The 19,843-nt window shown below is 41.5% G+C and overlaps 1 protein-coding gene across 1 annotated transcript in view; it reads right to left on the reverse strand.

The window, feature by feature from the left end:
* Positions 1-19,843, reverse strand: part of CYFIP1 (cytoplasmic FMR1 interacting protein 1) — a 121,046-nt gene that overhangs the window by 73,751 nt on the left and 27,452 nt on the right. Inside the window, exons 2-4 of the mRNA XM_032342325.1 lie at positions 2,049-2,171; positions 1,884-1,973; positions 172-249 (exon numbers count right to left, since the gene is read on the reverse strand). Coding sequence (XP_032198216.1) covers positions 172-249; positions 1,884-1,973; positions 2,049-2,165 — 285 coding nt within the window. The 5' untranslated portion in view covers positions 2,166-2,171. The remainder of the gene's footprint in view (positions 1-171; positions 250-1,883; positions 1,974-2,048; positions 2,172-19,843) is intronic.

Raw genomic sequence — 19,843 nt, forward strand, 5'->3', positions numbered from 1 at the left:
CCAACCCACTGTAGGGTGGAATGGGGTGGGGTGGGGGATAGGACTGGTGGAGTGGGGGTGTGGTCTGGCTGAGATGGGGGGAACCAGAAGGGTAGGAGCATTGTCTGTAGTGGGAGAGGGGGGCTGCACAGCCATCAGGGATGGAGTGAGGCATGGCTGGGATGGGGACACCTGTGGGATGGCCCGAGAGCAGCTTCTCCAGGTGTACAGCATGACCGCGTACTCTTGGCCCTCCTCCAGCATTTCATTCTGCAAGAGAATGAAATTTACACAGGGCAAATCAAAGGTAAGCAGGAAAACAATCGTAAAAAAGGAGATGCCATTTTGCTTAAGTCCAGAGGCATAAACTATCCTGACTCTCACTTTGAGGGATAGACAAGTACCAAGAACTGCACACACCAGACAGTTGGTAAGAAGCTGATGATGCTGCAGTGCAGCACTGAAGCCATAACGCCCGCCCAAAACGCTCCCGTGGCTTCCCTTGGCTGGAGAGGAGCCAGCATGCCCCAGGGTACCTGCCACAGACACTATTCCTCAACTCCACTCACCCCTAAACAACCTGCTGGCACTGCAGACCTGAAGTTGAGAACAGTATAGGGTAGATTTGCATAGGGTCTTAAAGGCCTTACCACCAGGCTACAGAGAGCCTCTGGGCTCATAAGACCGAGGCAACTCTGTCATCCCTAGTGCAGGGGAGGAAAAGCTATAAGTATTTCTGCAGCACTTAAAATCCAGAGAGAGTATCCATGCAAAGACTGCCATTATTTAAAAAACTGCTTTCGGGGCGCCTGGGTGGCTCAGTGTGTTAAGCCGCTGCCTTCGGCTCAGGTAATGATCTCAGGGTCCTGGGATGGAGTCCCGCATCGGGCTCTCTGCTCAGCGGGGAGCCTGCTTCCTTTCCTCTCTCTCTGCCTGCCTCTCTGCCTACTTGTGAACTCTCTCTGTCAAATAAATAAATAAAATCTTTAAAAAAAACAAAAAACAAAAACAAAAACTGCTTTCGTGTCTACTCCTTCCACATTGTTTTCTTTGGCAAAATGGTAAAAGGTGCAGAGATATTCTAAACATGTCAACTATATTTCATCATGTTCTTGAGATCCTTTAAAATGTTTACAGCTGGGGCGCCTGGATGGCTCAGTGGGTTAAAGCCGCTGCCTTCGGCTCAGGTCATGATCCCAGGGTCCTGGGATCGAGCCCCACGTCGGGCTCTCTGCTCTGCAGGGAGCCTGCTTCCTCCTCTCTGCCTACTTGTGATTTCTCTCTGTCAAATAAATAAAATCTTAAAAAAGAAAAAAATTAAAAAAAATGTTTACAACTTTTGACCCAGTAACTTCACTTTGACAAATCTAGCCAATGGGAATGTGTTTGGAATGATATTCACCACTACATTTTTTATTACAAAGAAAAAAGGGAAACTAAGTAAACATGCAAAAATAATTAAACTGAGGAAGTTTACAAAATGGGACTTGACAGCTATTAAAAATTACTTTATCTGGCACATTTTCATGACATATGAAAAGTTTATGAAATCATTAAAATATCTACCAACAGTGTAATTCATTCATGCAATCTGAATCACATTTAAGTGTATTACTGCTTGTATGAGTACAGATATAAATAATGAGAGAGAACGGACTCCCTCTAAATGCTGACAAAGGTTTTTTCTCTTTGTTTCATCTACAGATGCTCAATATTCAGAAAGAACATTTATTATTTTTATAATAAGAAAAACAAAGCCTTCTCTAAAAACAGAAGGCATTTTCATCCACTTTCTTCTCTTTTTCCTTACTATATACCATATCAGGATAACACCAAAAAAGTGTACATTTGCCATCACAGGTACTCTTCCCCCAAGGAAAACAAAAACATGCAGAAGGAATTACCATGCTAGAATGGACAGTCGCCTGTTCAATATATCTTGCAATACCAGTAACAAATGCATTTCTGTCTTCAAAGTTAGTGTTGAAATTTGGCTGAAAGGAAGAGAAAAACCATCATGTGGAGGTCAGCATTGTAGGTAGTGCACCCCACTCCTACCCAGCACAAACCTGGTAGAGCAGGGAGGATGGTGGGGGCTCAATGCAGGGCTGCTGGTCAGGCAAAGGGAGCTCTTCCAGGAGGTCCACATTGGACAGTGCATCCTCCAGCGTCACCTGGGCCGCCATCTTGGCCTAGAACAAAACACAAAGCTACCTGAGCTGTGAGGAAGGGTGGAGATACTCTGACAATCATTCCAAAGTGGGGAAATCAGACCCCCACTCGCCTGACCCCTCTCTTGAGGGCAATGGAGATGGCTGAAGTGATTATGGCCAATCTCTTCTAGGCTTGCTCACAAAGGAGTCATGATGTAGCCTCTTCTGGCCTCCAGGAATGGACCACCACATACACTGTTGCTTCCTGTCACCCTTCCCACCTTGGAGCCATTGTCCCTAGTAGGATCTCTGGGAGGGTCTGACAACCCCTCATGGAGCCAGAGGAGGGAATGTCCTCTTCTTTCAACAGTTTGTCTGCCCCAATGAAGCCAGCACAGCCTCCAAGGGGGCAACAGTGCTTCCCTGCCTACAGACACTTCCTAGATGGTTCCTCTAAGCAAGGTTACACACTAATGATAAAGATGGTAAAGGTCAGAGCTCTTCCTCCAGGGACAGACTGTAGGGACTACTAAGGTGAGTGACGAGGGTCAACATGAAAAAGGGAGGGGGCTGTTGGCAAAGGACTGAAAGCACAAACAAGGCCCCGTGCAGGGAAGCACAGAAACTGAGGTGGATGTCATCTAAACACATCTGTGCCAGCTCCAGGGGAGAAGAAACAGCACACACCAGCCTGCCTCCTGCTGAATGCTGCTCTGACCCTGGATGGGATACAGGGAGTAGTAGCTCCATCCCCATAGGCAATACAGCAAGAAGCTCTGACCCCAGATGGGACATGTGGGGCAACTCTGACCCCAGATGGGACATGTGGAGCCACTATATGTATTGTAAGGAAAGAGTAGCAGGCAGGTTGGCGAGAACACTAAATGGAAGAGGTACCCAGTTGTTCCTCCCAACACTGGGCACCAGACAAGGTGTGGGTGTAGAAGTGCGTGGTGGAACTAGTTACTAAACCCCGAGCTATTGGCTAAAGAACCAAAAAGGGAACCCCAGGGGACTGGAAAGCCCCAGGGACAATGTGGAGAGGAAGAAATCTCAAAACAGCAAGTCCATAAAGTTGCTCATGAACTTTGGGCCCACCCCCAAGCTGTATGTGTATGAATCTGATCCTCTCACACCACAACCCCTGAGACCACAGCTGGCTCCCAGATGGCAACAGGCGTCACTCATGGGACAGACACAAATGGCACTGCAGAGGCTCTGAAACAGAACTGACACCAAATCATACCCCAGAGAAGGCAGGTCAGAACCATAGCCTAAATTGAACCAAGTAGTTTGCCTGCTAAAATAAAAAATCAGCATTTTCCCAGGACTTAAGATACAGAGTCCCATTCCATAATATCCACAATGTCCAGTTGCAGTCCAAACTACTCAGCACACAAAAAACCAAGAATGTCTTAACTCCTATAGGAAAAGACGATTAACATATACTGACAATGAAAGAACACAGATATTACAATTATTTAGCAGAGTTTAAAGCAATGACTATGAAAATGCTCTGACAAATAATGATAACACTCTCAAACTGAAAGAAAAAACAATCAAAAGCAAGGGAAAAAAAGATACCATATAAAAAAAATTAATAGAAATTTAAAAACTAAAAAGTACCATACGAAAATTTTAAAAACCCCCTACACAAGCTCAAGGCAAAAAAAAATTCCATGAACTTGAAGACAGAACAATAGAAATTATCTAATATGAACAATAGAAAAAAAGGTTGGAAAAACATGAGGAGACTTGGGGGACCTTTGGTACAAGAGAAATCGCCTAATATTTGTGTCATTAGAGTGCAAGGGGTGCAGAAAGTGGGTGAAAACAATGGCCAAAAACCTCCTACATTTGGCAGAACACCCATGTATGAATTCAAGAAACTTAATGGATTCCAAAAAGGATAAACCTAAAGGAATCCATACCAAGGGCACCTGGTAGTCACTTAAGCATCTGCCTTTAGCTCAGGTCATGATCCCAGGGTTCTGAAATCAAGCCCTGCATGGGGCTCCCCGCCCAGCAGAGAGACTGTTTTTCCTTCCCCCTGTTTGTGCTTCCCCTGCCCCACTCACTCACTTTCACTCAAATAAAAAATCTTAATTAAAAAAAAAAAAAGAAAGAAATCCATACCAGACACATCATAGTCAACTGTTATAAACTAAAGTAAAGAAAAAAAAAAAACATCTTGAATGAATAATCACAGGGCTACAAGGCACAGCATAAGGAATGGTCAACAATATTGTAATACTGATGTATCGGGACAGATGGTAGCTATACTTGCCGTGAACACAGAATAATGTAAAACTTGCCAAATCACTAAGTTGTACACCTGAAACCAGTGTAACGTTGTGTGTCAACTATATTCAAATTCAAAAAAAAAAAATTGACTGATGAAATAAAGAAAGAATATTTTGGAAACAGAGGAAAAATGCTTTATTACCTAGAGAAGAACAATTTGAATGAGGTTTTCTCCTCAGACACCAAGGAGACCTGAGACAGTAGAACGACACTTTTTAAGTCTGCAAGAAGTGTCAACACAGAATCCTACAACAAATAAGAATATTCCCAGATGAAAGAAAATAAAAAGGATTCATAGGCAACAGGTTAATCAAAGTTCTTCTAGATAAAAGGGAAGTAATATCAGAAGGACTTGGGACACAGAACAAAGCAAAAGCAATCCAAAGGTTAAACAGGGAGCAAAGAGAATAGATTATTTCCTCCACAGTTCTTTAAACAATGTTTAGGGGTTGAAATAAAAAATTAAAACACTAATAGGGTTTCACTGATTATAAATGTAATATGTAAGAGAACTATGATATTAGAGGGGAGGCAAAAGGACCTACATGGTGTAAGATTTTTACATTCCACTTGAACTAGTGAAATACGGATTTGAAGTACACCAAAAGGTTAAGCTTATGCTTTATAATCCCCAGAGCAAGCAAAAACCAAAACAACAACAACAAAAAACACCACCAACAAAAAAACAAACATGAAAAGCAATATAACTTACGAAACGATCATATGTAATAAATTATAATGGAATACTAAAAATGTTCAGACAATCGAACAGAAGGCAGGAAAAGGAAGCAGAGCAGTGAAAAAAATAGGGATCCTCTCTCTGCTATTTAAGGACATAATGAGAAGTTGCAACATACAAGAGGTCCTCTAAGTCTGTGACCAATTCCAATATGTGGCTTTTTCCCCCCACACCACCAAGTAATTCTTGAATACCAACTGGGTGTCCTACAATTCAGCTTAATTCTGACACTATCTACATGCAGACAGCATCAGATCCCACAAGTTAAGGACTCAGTCCTACAAGGCTGCTCCCTCCTCCACTTCAGATACCAATCAAAAGTCTGGGTTCTCTAGTGTGCTTCTGATCAACCAGCCATAAACCAGCGGTTCCCATGACCCCCCTCCTTGGGTTCAATTAATTTGCCCGAGTAGCTCACATGACTCAGGAAAATGTTCTACTTACTAGATCACCAGTTTATTATAAATGATGTAACTCAGGAAAAGCCAGATGAAGACAGACAGAGGGTAAGTTATGAGGAAAGGGTGCTGAACTTCTATGCCCTCTCTGAGTGCTGTACACTCTTCTCAAATGTCCACATATTTCATCAGTCCAGAAATTCTCTCAACTCTGTCCTTGTGGGCTTCCTTACATGAGTAAGAATGACTGGTTAAATCACTAGTGGTTGGCAAAAGATTTAACCTCCAAGGTCAGGAAGGTGGAAAAGTTCCATCCTCTAATCACATGCTGCATCTCCTGACAATCAGCCCCCCTCTTAAGGGGCTTTCCAAAAGTCACTTCATTACCATAAACTCAGGTGTGGCTGAAAGGTGTTTGTTATGAATATCAATATCTTCATTACCACTTAAGAAACTATTAGGGTTGTAGGAGCTCTCTGTCAGAAACAGATAAAGACCAAATACGTATTTCTTATTAAAAATCAGAATGTTTGGGCGCCTGGGTGGCTCAGTGGTTTAAAGCCTCTGCCTTCGGCTCAGGTCATGATCCCAGAGTCCTGGGATCGAGCCCCACATCAGGCTCTCTGCTTAGCAGGGAGCCTGCTTCCTCCTCTCTCTCTCTCTCTCTCTCTCTGCCTGCCTCTCTGCCTACTTGTGATCTCTGTCGAATAAATAAATAAAATCCTTAAAAAAATAAAAATAAAAATCAGAATGTTATAGACCCTCACCAGACAAGACCATGCTGGGTCCTTGACACCCTGATCTGAGACTTCTAAGCCTCCAGAACTGTGAGAAATAAATTTCTACTATTTAAAAAAAAAAAGTGTGTGTGTGTGTGTGTGTGTGTGTGTGTGTGTGTGATGTCCAAACATATCAGGAATTACACTGATTATATATATATATAGCTGGCAGAAGAGTAGGAGACCTTAGTTTCATCTAATCCCAGGAATTCAAGTAGATAGCTATCAAATCATTCTGAACTCAACTGGAGAACTAAAAAAAGAATAGCTGCAACTCTACAAATAGAAAAGCGACCACTTTATACAAGAATGACAAGATGGAAAAACTCACCTCAAAAAAGAGAACAAGAGGTAGTACTAACTGCCAGGGACCTAATCAGTAAGGACATAAGTAAGATGTCAGAACTAGAGCTCAGAATAACGATTATAAAGATACCAGCTGGGCTTGAAAAAAGCATAGAAGACACCAGAGAATCCCTTTCTGGAGAAACAAAAGAACTAAAATCTAATCAAGTCAAAATCAGAAAGGCTATTAATGAGACGCAATTAAAAAAATGGAGGCTCTAACTGCTAGGATAAATAAGGCAGAAGAGAGAATTTGATATAGAACACAAAATAATGGAAAATAAAGAAGCTGAGAAAAAAAAAGACAAAGACAAACAACTACTGGATCACAAGAGGAGAATTCAAGAGATAAATGATACCATAAAATGAAACAGTATTAGAATAATTGGGATCTCAGAAGAGGAGGCTTAAAAAAAAAAACCTGAACAAATTAAAAGCCAGAGATTGTCAGAAAGGATGAAAAAATCCTTAACTATATGCCAGCTATAAGAAACTCACCTCAAATATAATGACATATGTTGAAAGTAAAAGGGGAAAAGATAAACCATGCAAGTACCAGTCCAAAGGAAGCTGGAGTGGCCACGTAAGTAGTAAACTTCAGAGCCCAGAAGACAACCAAGGATAACGAGGTGGACTGCGCAATGACAGAAGGTCGTTCACCAGGGAGACAGAACAAGGCTCAATGTGGATGCATCTAATAGGAGAAAGAGCTTCAGACTACATCAAGCCAACACCAACAGGACTGAAAGGAGAAGTAAATCCATAAGTGCACTAGTGACAGCAACAATTCTGTCTTTGACAGGAAATCGGCCAGAACACAGAGGAACTGAATACTGGGAGCTAGGGGGCCTAAATTGGCATTTACACAAAACTCCTCTTGACAAAAGATCTCTACTCTGTATGTTTCTAACTATAAATTTAAAATGTAGCAGGTAATTTTTCAAAATATCTGGTCCTTTTACAGACAAGGAAAGCAGCCTTTTAAAAACTTCCATGATCAACTTCCTTCTATTATCAGGACTTCCCATTCCGCATACTTAAAAAAGAAGACGCCCAGGATAGCAAAGCCCTGAGTAGCAAGGGCTGGTTATCGCCCTTGCCACTGCCCTTGCAGAGTCAGTGTGGGGAGTCCCAGTGATGGCTTTTGAGGCACCAGGCTGCCAAACGACATACCTCCTACGGATCCAGCCCTGAGTCCCACTTACGGCCCTTGGCATGGCTGGAAACCATGCTGTGCCAAGAGAGGCTTGGGGGCTCCTGCAAACCTTCCATACCCTCACGCCACCCATGCGGTCACTGAGAAAACTAGTCAGGCCAACCACCTAGGGCAGCTACACTGCCCATGTGACCAGTCACCTTGGCCTCCTGCCCCAAATGCATAGGACCCTTCCTCCTCCCCCTCCTCTGCCCAAGAGAGACTACCCTTAGTAGGAGAAGAGGTAGTGCAGGAGGCTCACAGACAGGGTCAGTGACACACTTAGGTCACATCCAAGGAAAAACCTAAATGTTCAACTTAATCCAAATAAGTACTTAAGGACACTTTTCTCATATAAAAATAGCAGTATTTGTGTGGTACATACACACAATGAGATATAATTAATAAGGAAGGAAATTTTCACAAAGGCTACAACATGGATGAACCCTGATGACATCATGCGAAGTGAAATAAATCCGTCACAAAAGGACAAATAATGTATGGTTCCACTTAGGTTAGTACCTAGAGTAGTCAAAGTCACAGAAAGAAAGTAGAATGATGGTTGTCAAGGGTTGGAAATGGGGAGTTAGCGTTTAATATGCAGAAAGTTCCCATCTGGGAAGATGGGAAAAATTCCGGAGAAGACAGTGGTGATGATTGCACAATACTGTAAATGCACTCAATGCCACTGAAGTGTACGCTTAAAAATGGTCAAAATGCGGGGCGCCTGGCTGGCTCAGTGGGTTAAGCCGCTGCCTTCAGCTCAGGTCATGATCTCAGGGTCTTGGGATCGAGTCCCGCATCGGGCTCTCTGCTCAGCAGGGAGCCTGCTTCCTCCTCTCTCTCTCACTCTGCCTGTCTCTCTGCCTCTTGTGATCTCTCTCTGTCAAATAAATAAATAAATAAAATCTTAAAAAAAAAAGTGGTCAAAATGGTAAATTTGACCTTACAATTTTTAAAAATCAAGACCAAAAAAAGTAGCAATGCTTATTGTACATAAATCAGGAAATATGGAAAAGGAAAAAAAAAAGCCATAATCTCCCCATCCCCCACAGAGAGAAGATAATATGATACAAGCTGTTTTTTAAGCTGCTTTTTTCTTCCCACTTCCATAAAAATGTCCAAGTTGTTGAACATTTATCTGCAGCACCTTTCACACTTTCTGTGGACCACCAGCCAAGGACCTGCTATAGGTCACTGCTGTTCTTTCCCATCTGTGACATTTTCATATTTCATCTTTTTCAGCCATGAACATTTCCCTAACAAACACTGCCATGTGGAGCCCTGTAGTTGCCATGAACACACATGCACATACACACACACGCACATACTCACAAACCTAGGACCGCACAAACACTCCCATGTCTCTCCATCCTGTTCCTCTTCCACAAATGCATTTCTGCATGGCTTCTGCCTCAACCACAGTAAGGAAAGGTGGGAACAGTCAGCTCTGGGTCCAAGCTTCCAAAGTCTTGGTCCTGACTTGTTCTTTGACACCTCACAATTCTACCTCCAAGATTTCTTTTAAATCCATTTACTTTCTCCATCTCTAATTGCCACCAACAAATTCTATCCTTATCATGGGTATCACACTACTCTAGAAAAAAAGTGCACACTCAGTGCAACCACTCTGGCCACAGGTACTCGCCCCTTCCTGTCTCATCCCCTCAGGCCCACTGGAGTTTTCTCCCAGTGTGACATCTGCCTCGTGGCTGCTGGTCCCCTTCCCTGCTCACTGCCAATGCTGTTGCCAGCCCCCACAAAGCTTGTGTTGTGTCCCCAAGACAAGGGACCCCATCTCCCTAGCTATCACGTGACCCATGGGGCAGAACCTCCAACTGCACCTGAAGGAGTGATGAGACTTTCTAACCAGCTTCCACAATGCCAAAACCCCAAACCATAATTAAACGACTTATCTGGAATGGTACTCAACACTGCCAGCGCTGCCAGGTGGGAATTTACAGTTTAACAACTCCATCACATTTCTGTCTTCACCAATTCAGCTCACATGAACATGTACAGAGGTGTACACCAGTTGGGGGTCTGGTCACAGCAGGATGGCTTGTGACCATAAGTACAAAGGGAAGAACATGTGGGAGCAGAGAGTGAAGGCAGCCATCTGCAAGCCTAGGACCTTGGAAGGAATCAACCATGCTGACACCTTGATCTCAAACTTTCAGCTTCCATTAACTGTGAGACAATACATTTCTGTTGCTTAAGCCACCTGGTCTGTGGCATTTGTTCCAGCAGGCCAAGCAAACTAACACAGAGCTGAGAATGAGTCAAGAATTGCCCCAACAGGAGAGGAGTCAAGAGGGTAGAGAAGTAGCAGGCTGAGATGACATCAGGTAGCAGGAGATCAGCTAGACAGCTTATCAAACCATTCCGAACACCTACAAGTCCAACAGGAGACCGAAGAGAAGAAGAGCAGCAATTCTAGAAACAGAAAATCGACCACTTTCTGAAAGTAGGACTGGTGGAAAAGTGAACCCAAAGTAAGGGGAAGATAGACCATGGGGGAGGGGCCGGCTCCCGGCAAACAGCTGAGCAATGGAGCACAAAATCAGAACTTTAAAAAGTCTGCTCCACTGAGGGACATCGCTCCAGAGGCTAAGCCGGGGTGAAACCCACGCAGGGACAGCATGGTCTCAGGTCCCATGGGGTCACAGAAGAATCGGGGGTGTCCGAGTGTTGCAGAGCTCACAGGTATTAGAGCGGGGAAGACAGAGCTGAGGAGTGAGCTCTTAACGTGGGGTTACCTTAAATTGTGATCCGCGGCACAGGCCACTGCTCTATGAGCAGGGACCCCACAGGATCCGGGGAGACCCCCCTGGAAGGGTGCAGGGATCTGCAGGGTTTTGAGACTCCTGGCGGGGCTGTGTGCCAGAGACAGAGATGCCTGGTCACAGGCTGTGAGCTCAGAGCGCAGCCGCTGGAGGCCAGGGAGACTGGCGTGATTAAGCGCTTTTCTCCCAGGGCGCACTGAGGAGTGGGGCCCCGAGCTCTCGGCTCCTCCAGACGGGAGATTGGAGGCTGCCATTTTCATTCCCATCCTCCAGAACTCTACGGAAAGCATTCAGGGAACAAAAGCTCCTGAAAGCGAACCCCAGCAGATTACTTAGCCTAGCCCCTCGTAAGAGTGGTGCAATTCTGCCATGGGAAAAGACACTTGAGAGTCACTACAACAAGCCTCCCCAACAAAAGATCAGCAAGAAATCCAGCCAAGACCAAGTTCACTTACCAAGGAGAACAGTGGAATTCCAGAGGAGGAGAAAGCAAAAGCATGGAATTCATGGCTTTCTTCCCATGATTCTTCAATCTTGCAAAGTTAATCTTTTTTTAATTTTATTTTTTCCTTCTGCTAAAATTTTTTTAACTTTTACTCTTTCCTCTGTTAGTGTTTTTTAATGAGTTTATCTTAACAATAACTTCCATAAAAAAAAGAATCTTTCTTGAACCTTCCTTATTATAGTCACATTTTATCCCTCATTGTATCTAATTTTACTTTTTGTATACACATAGGGTTTTTTCTTCTAAAAAAATCTGGGATACAACTTCTTCTAATAGAGTAAATTATATCCTAAATCTAATACAGGGCTTTGTTCCAGTATCCAGCCTGAGCAAATTCTCTCTACTTTCTTTTTCTTTATTCTCCCAACCAACTTACCTTACCAACTCCTTTTTTAGAAATTAAAAAAAAAATTTTCATGTTTATAGTCATATTCCATCCCTTCATCATGTTTACCCTTATATATGTTTTTCATTCTTTAAAATTTTGGGAGGCAGTTTCTTCTAAGAGACCAAAATTCTCCCCAAATTACGTGGGTGACCCAGTTCTACTCACCAGTCTAATATATATATATATATATATACATATATATATTTTTTTTTTTAATATATTTTCTTTTTTTTTTTTCTTAAAAAAAATTTTTTTTTTTTAATTTCTTTTCACCCCCTTACTTCCCCCCATGATTTGGGGTCTCTTCTGATTTCGTTAAAGCACATTTTCCCAGGGTCTTTGCCACCCTTTTAGTATTTTATTTGCTCCTTCATATATTCTTATCTGGATAAAAAGACAAGGTGGAAAAACTCACCACAAAAAAACAAAACAAAACAAAACAAAAAACAAAACAAAACAAAAAAACGCAGGAGGCAATACCAAAGGCTAGGGACCTAATCAATACGGACACTGGTAATATGTAAGATCTAGTGTTCAAAATCATCATTTTCTCAAGGTGCTAGCCAGGCTCAAAAAAGGCATGGAAGATATTAGAGAAATGTTGTCTGGAAAAATAAAAGCCCTTTCTGGAGAAATAAAAGAACTAAAATCTAAGCAAGTTAAAATCAAAAAAGCTATTAATGAGATGCAATCAAAAATGGAGGCTCTTACTGCTAGGATAAATGAGGCAGAAGAGAGAATTAGTGATATAGAAGACCAAATGACAGACAATAAAGAAGCTAAGCAAAGAGAGACAAACAACTACTGGATCATGGGGGAGAATTCAAGAGATAAGTGAAACTATAATATGAAACAACATTAGAATAACTGGGATTCCAGAAGAAGAAGAAAGAGAGAGGGGAGCAGAAGGTATATTGGAGAGAATTACTGTAGAGAATTTCCCTAATAGTGCAAAGGGAACAATCATCAAAATCCAGGAGGTGCAGAGAACCCCCCTCAAAATCAGTAAGAATAGGTCCATACACTGTCATCTAATAGTAAAATTTACAAGTTTTAGCAACAAAGAGAAAATCCTGAAAGCAGCCCGGGTCAAGAAGTCTGTAACATAAAATGGTAAAAATATTAGACTGGCACAGAGTTATCCACAGAGACCTGGCAGGCCAGAAAGAACTGGCATGATATAGTCAGAGCACTAAATGAGAGAAAAACATGCAGTCAAGAATATTATACCCAGCTAGGCTATGCAGCCAAGAATACTATATCCAGCTAAGCTATCATTGAAAATACAAGGAGAGATTTTAAAAAGTTTCCAGGACAAAAAAAAAAAAAACAACAAAAAAAAAAACCCTAAAAGAATTTGTAAACACCAAATCAACTCTACAGGAAATATTGAAAGGGGGGCCTCCAAGCAAAGAGAGAGGCTAAAAGTAGTGGATCAAAAAGGAACAGAGACAATATACAGTTAATAGTCACCTTGCAGGCAATACAGTGGCACAAAATTCATATCTCTCAATAGTTACCCTGAATGTTAATGAGCTAAATGCCCCAATCAAAAGACACAGGGTATCAGAATGGATAAAAAAAACAAGACCCATCAATATGCTGTCTAATAGAAACTCATTTTAGACCCAAAGACAACTCCAGATTTAAAGTGAGGGGGTAGAAAACAATTTCCCATGCTAATGGACATCAAAAGAACGCTGAGGTGGCAATCCTTGTATCAGATCAATTAGACTTTAAGCCAAAGACTATAATAAGAGGATCTTATTATAGTCCTTAGACTATAGACTAATATAATATATATAATATATACTATAATATATAATATAATATGATATAATATTATATTATATAGTCCTTAGACTATAGACTCAAAGGGTCTGTCCAACAAGAAGATCTAACAATTTTAAATATCTATGCCCCTAACATGGGAGCAGCCAACTATATAAACCAATTAAGAACAAAATCAAAGAAACACATCAACAATAATACAATAATAGTAAGGGACTTTGACCTCTCCCCTCACTGAAGTGGACAGATCATCAAGCAAAAGATCAACTAGGAAACAAAGGTCTTAAATGACACACTGGAGCAGATGGGCATCACAGATATATTTAGAACATTTCATCCCAAAGCAACAGAATATACATTCTTCTCTAGTACATATGGAACATTCTCCAGAATAGATCACATCCGGGGTCATAAGTCAGGTCTCAACCAGTATCAAAAGACTGGGATCATTCCCTGCATATTTTCAGACCACAATGCTCTGAAGCTAGAACAAGAGGAAATTGGGAAAGAATCGAAATACATGGAGACTAAAGAGCATCCTTCTAAGGAATGAATGGGTTAACTAGGAAATTAAAGAAGAATTGAAAAAATTCATGGATAACAAATGATAATGAAAACACAAAATCTGTGGGACACAGCAAAGGCAGTCCTGAGAGGAAAATATATAGCGGCACAAGCCTTTCTCAAGAAACAAGAAAGGTCACAAATACACAACCTAACCCTACACCTAAAGGAGCTGGAGAAAGAACAACAAAGAAAGCCTAAACCCTGCAAGAGAAGAGAAATAATAAAAATCAGAGCAGAAATCAATGAAATAGAAACCAAAAAAACAACAGAACAAATCAACGAAACTAGGAGCTGGTTCTTTGAAAGAATTAATAAGACTGGTAAACCCCTTACCAGACTTATCAAAAAGAAAAGAGAAAGGACCCAAATAAATAAAATCATGAATGCAAAAGGAGAGATCACAACCAACACCAAAGAAATACAAACAATTATAAGAACATATTATGAGCAGCTATACTACAGCAAATTTGACAATCTGGAAGAAATGGATGCATTCCTAGAGACTTATAAACTACCACAACTGAACCAGGAAGAAATAGAAAACCTGAAGAGACCCATAACCAGTAAGGAGATTGAAGCTGTCATCAAAAATCTCCCAACAAACAAGAGCCCAGAACCAGACGGCTTCCCAGGGGAATTCTACCAAACTTTTAAAGAAGAATTAATTCCTATTCTCCTGAAACTGTTCCAAAAAATAGAAATGGAAGGAAAACTTCCAAATTCATTTTATGAGACCAGCATTACCTTGATCCCAAAACCAGACAAGGATCCCATCAAAAAGGAGAATTACAGACCAATATCCTTGATGAACACAGAGGCGAAAATTCTCACCAAAATACTAGCCAGTAGGATCCAACAGTACATTAAAAGGATTATTCACCATGACCAAGTGGGGTTTATTCCAGGGCTGCAAGGTTGGTTCAACATCCGTAAATCAGTCAATGTGATACAATACATTAATAAAATAAAGAACAAGAACTATATGATATTCTCAATGGATGCTGGAAAAGCATTTGACAAAGTACAGCATCCTTTCCTGATCAAAACTCTGCAAAGTGTAGAGGTAGATGGTACATACCTCAATATCATCAAAGCCATCTATGAAAAACCCACTGCTAATATCATTCTCAATGGAGAAAAACAGAGCTTTTCTGCTAAGGTTGGGAACATGGCAGGGATGTCTATTATCACCACTGCTAGTCAACATAGTATTAGAAGTCCTAGTCTCAGCAATCAGACAACAAAAAGAAATTAAAGGCATCCAAATCAGCAAAGAAGTCAAACTATCACTCGCGGCAGATAATATGATACTATATGTGGAAAACCCAAGAGACTCCACTCCAAATCTGCTAGAACTTGTACAGGAATTCAGTAAAGTGTCAGGATATAAAATCAATGCACAAAAATCAGTTGCATTTCTTTACAACAACAAGACAGAAGAAAGAGAAATTAAGGAGTCAATGCCATTTACAATTGCACCCAAAACCACAAGATACCTAGGAACAATCCTAACCAAAGAGGCAAAGAATCTATACTCAGAAAAGTATAAAGTACTCATGAAAGAAATTGAGCAAGACACAAAGAAATGGAAAAATATTCCATGCTCATGGATTGGAAGAACAAATATTGTGAAAATGTCTATGCTACCTAAAGCAATCTACACATTTAATGCAATCTCTATCAAAATCCCATCCATTTTTTTCAAAGAAATGGAATAAATAATCCTAAAATTTATATGGAACCAGAAAAGACCCCAAATAGAGGAATATTGAGAATGAAAGCCAGAGTTGGTGGCATCACAATTCCAGACATCAAGCTCTAGTACAAAGCTGCCATCATCAAGACAGTTTGGTACTGGCATAAAAACAGACACATAGATCAATGGAAGAGATTAGAGAGCCCAAAAATAGACTCTTAACTCTATGGTCAACTAATCTTCGACAAAGCAGGAAAGAATATCCAATGGAAAAAAGACAGCCTCTTCAATAAATGGTGCTGGGAAAATTGGACAGCCACATGCAGAAAAATGAAACTGGACAATTTCCTTACACCACACATGAAAATAGACTCAAAATGGATGAAGGACCTCAATGTGAGAAAGGAATCCATCAAAATCCTTGAGGAGAACACAGGCAGCAACCTCTTCGACCTCAGCCTAAGCAACTTCTTCCTAGGAACATTGCCAAAGGCAAGGGAAGCAAGGGCAAAAATGAACTACTGGGACTTCATCAAGATCAAAAGCTTTTGCACAGCAAAGGAAATAGTCAACAAAACCAAAAGACAACTGACAGAATGGCAGAAGATATTTGCAAATGACATATCAGATAAAGGGCTAATATCCAAAATCTATAAAGAACTTATCAAACTCAACACCCAAAAAAACCAATAATCCAATCAAGAAATGGGCAGAGGACATGAACAGACATTTCTGCAAAGAAGGCACCCAGATGGCCAACAGACACATGAAAAAGTGCTCCACATCACTCGGCATCAGGGAAATGCAAATAAAAACCACAATGAGATACCACCTCACACCAGTCAGAATAGCCAAAATTAACAAGTCAGGAAATGACAGATGCTGGCGAGGATGCGGAGAAAGAGGAACCCTCCTACACTGTTAGTGGGAATGCAAGCTGGTGCAACCACTCTGGAAAACAGCATGGAGGTTCCTCAAAAAGTTGAAAATAAAGCTCCCCTACGACCCAGCAATTGCACTACTGGGTATTTACCCTAAAGATACAAATGTAGTGATCTGAAGGGGCACGTGCACCCGAATGTTTATAGCAGCAATGGAAATAAGCAAAAGGAAATAAATATCAATGAAGTTTGAACCTAGAGACAATGGACATCAGCTTGAGAAGGTGACTCATTTAGAAGGATGGCTCAAAAACACTAAGAGAAACAGCTCAAAATGTAATCATAAGTAAACTGATTCTGGTTACTTCTGTTTCTAATACAGCCTCTAAATTTAAATCTTTATTAAATCTAACATTTAACTCCAGTAGGTCTCACATATTCACAAAGGAATTCAGCACAAGTTCCACAGATCTGTAACTTTTATCAAGGCAAGGTCTTACTTAGATGAATTGCTGTCCAGAAAAACAGAAATGAAATAAAAACTGTTACACTAGGTATATGCCTATTAATAAATATTAAGCTTCCAAGGGCCAGGAACTGGACTGGGTTGGGTCTCACTATCAGTAAGATACGGTGGCAGCTAACTCAATTAACAGTCAGGACTAAAAATTGACCCCAAAGCCCTGGAGGGGCGGGTGGTAGTATGTGTAGCAATAGCTAGCACTCGATGCACCAAGGAAGGAATGAGGCACTGGGACACCAACTCAGGCCAGAAGTTGGGGACTTGGGGGTAAGCTGAGAGGTGGGCACAGCACTAGCACCATGTACACGTGTGGTCAGAGTCTTAGATCCAGAGGCTCAGTCAGCACAGTCTTAGATCCAGAGGCTCCCTCTGGGGGCATCCAGAAGGAGTGTAGCCCAGCAACAGACACAAGCCAAGTATGGGTACATCTTATCCAAGAATCAACAAGCGGGAGCTCCGCATAGGTAATGAAAGGAATAATCTTTGTTTAAAATAGAAACTGTTAGGGGTCATGATCTCTGGTTCCTGGGATCGAGCCCCACATTGGGCTCCCAGCTCAGCAGGGAGTCCACTTCTCCTTCTCCCTCTGCCTCTCCCCCTGCTTGTGCTCTCTCTGTCTCTCTCTCAAATGAGTAACTAAAATTAAAAAAAAAAGAGAGAGAGAGAGAAGAAAAAAAAAGAAACTGTCAGGGAAGCTCAACACCAAGATTACAAAACATGGTGAAACCACAGGCAGTAAAATGCGGGACTGATCACTCTGGTGCCCATTCAAGCTTCCTGCCTGTGGTATCCACAGTGGGAGTGCTGTGCATGTGTTGATTCCACCCTGAGTCAATGTCACCAAGTGGAGTTTCCTAAGTATTTTTAAGCTTTTATTTTAAAAACTGAAAAGTATTTTGCTCATCAAATTCCACAACATAACCAAATAAGAAACTATGAAATCATTCTGCTAACATGTCTAAAATGAACACTGATTTTCTTCCTCTTCTATATGCAAATAAAGGTACTTCCCAGAAAGATAGAAATGTCCAATATTTTTGTGTAATCTGCTCACACGTAAAATAAATCATGCATACACATGATGTATACACACTCACACACACACCCACAAACATACAGAGGGGTATTATTCAGCCATGAAAAAGAATGAAATCTTGCCATTTGTGACAACATATAGATAGAGCTAGAAGGTATTAAGCCAAGTGAAATAAGTCAGTTAGAGAAAGACAAATACCATATGACTTTATTCACATGTGGAATTTAGGAAATGAAACACACAAGGCAGTTGGGGGAAGAGAGGCAAACCAAGAAACACTCTGTTAACTATAAAGAACAAACTGAGGGTTGCTGGGGGAGGGGGGGTGGATGGATGGGTTAAATAGGTGATGGGGATTAAGGAAGGCACTTGTGGTGAGTGTTGAATCACTAAACTATGTACCTGAAACTAAATTTACACAGTATGTTAACTGGAATTTAAATAAAAACTTGGAAAGAAAAAAAAAATAAAACACTGTGCTTTTCTATATCACCAACTAGCATGGAATACAACTCATTTCTCCAGGTTAATTGGGGCGATGAAGTGTGGGGATGGGGCTGCTGTGATTACCAGGCAAAAAGTTCCTAATTAAAAACCAAACATCATTTTCTAGCCAAGCTTGAGCACTGAAGAAACTCAATTGTTTTAATGCACAAAAACTTCAAATTCATTCTCAAAAGCAGCACTTGTCTCTTTTATAATCACCTCAAAAGAACTGTTTGCACTGACAGAGAAACAATCAAGTTTGCTTGAAAATCACAACAAGGTGAAGTCTGAGATGGAGTCCGCTTGGGAATCTTGTATCTCTGGGTTCTTCCTTCCAGGACACTGCTGTCCAGTGCCATGGGGTCTTCCCAAGACAAGAGCTGTCTGTCAGTCTTCTAAGCACTCTCGCCCCCTCTACAATTTCTGGCTACTGTCTCACTCTGTTGGACCAGCTCCTCTCTAGTCTGGAGTACTTCAAAGCTGTACTCATGTCTGCCACTCTTTTTCACTTCTTTTAACTGTACAAAGCACAACGCTGATCATGTTACTCTTCTCACATTTGTACTACCTACAGCTGTGGCATTCAAACCACGTTCTATGAAACCAAAGGAAAGCAGCCCTGCTTTTAGCTATTATATACTGGTACACCTCCTGAGAGTTCTATGAAGAAACTACTCTTATGCTAAACTGATCAATCAATAAAAGGCAGAATGGGTCCAGTATTTCAGAATAAAGTCTTTTTTTTTTTTAAGATTTTATTTATGTATTTGACAGAGAGAGATCACAAGTAGGCAGAGAGGCAGGCAGAGAGAGAGGAGGAAGCAGGCTCCCTGCTGAGCAGAGAGCCCCATGCGGGACTCGATCCCAGGACCCTCATGACCTGAGCCGAAGGCAGCGGCTTAACCCACTGAGCCACCCAGGCGCCCTCAGAATAAAGTCTTAATCCCTGAGGTAAAGTCAGGGGCCCTCCTCACAGCCTGCAGCTGCCCTTCCTCAGCTCCCTAACACCCAGGCTCAGCCTGACATGCCTATACTGTGCTCTCCTACTCCCAGGGCCCCATGTGGGTCTCTTGGGAAAATGGAAATGCTAAAAATGCATCCCCCCAGACAAATGCAGGCACATGGGTGAGCACCACAGAACCTGATACAGTGCCATTTGACACATGCTCAGACTGGGCAAACTCTCCTTGGTGGGGTGGTTGTCTTTCTCCATGGTTTGGGATCTAGGGAGACATCATGGTCTACTAATTAATTACTGGAGGTTTCCTTGTGTGAATGTGGTGGTCCTTCAT

Source organism: Mustela erminea, chromosome 5 (genome assembly GCF_009829155.1).
Source record: "Mustela erminea isolate mMusErm1 chromosome 5, mMusErm1.Pri, whole genome shotgun sequence".
In the NCBI taxonomy this organism is placed as follows: domain Eukaryota; kingdom Metazoa; phylum Chordata; class Mammalia; order Carnivora; family Mustelidae; genus Mustela; species Mustela erminea.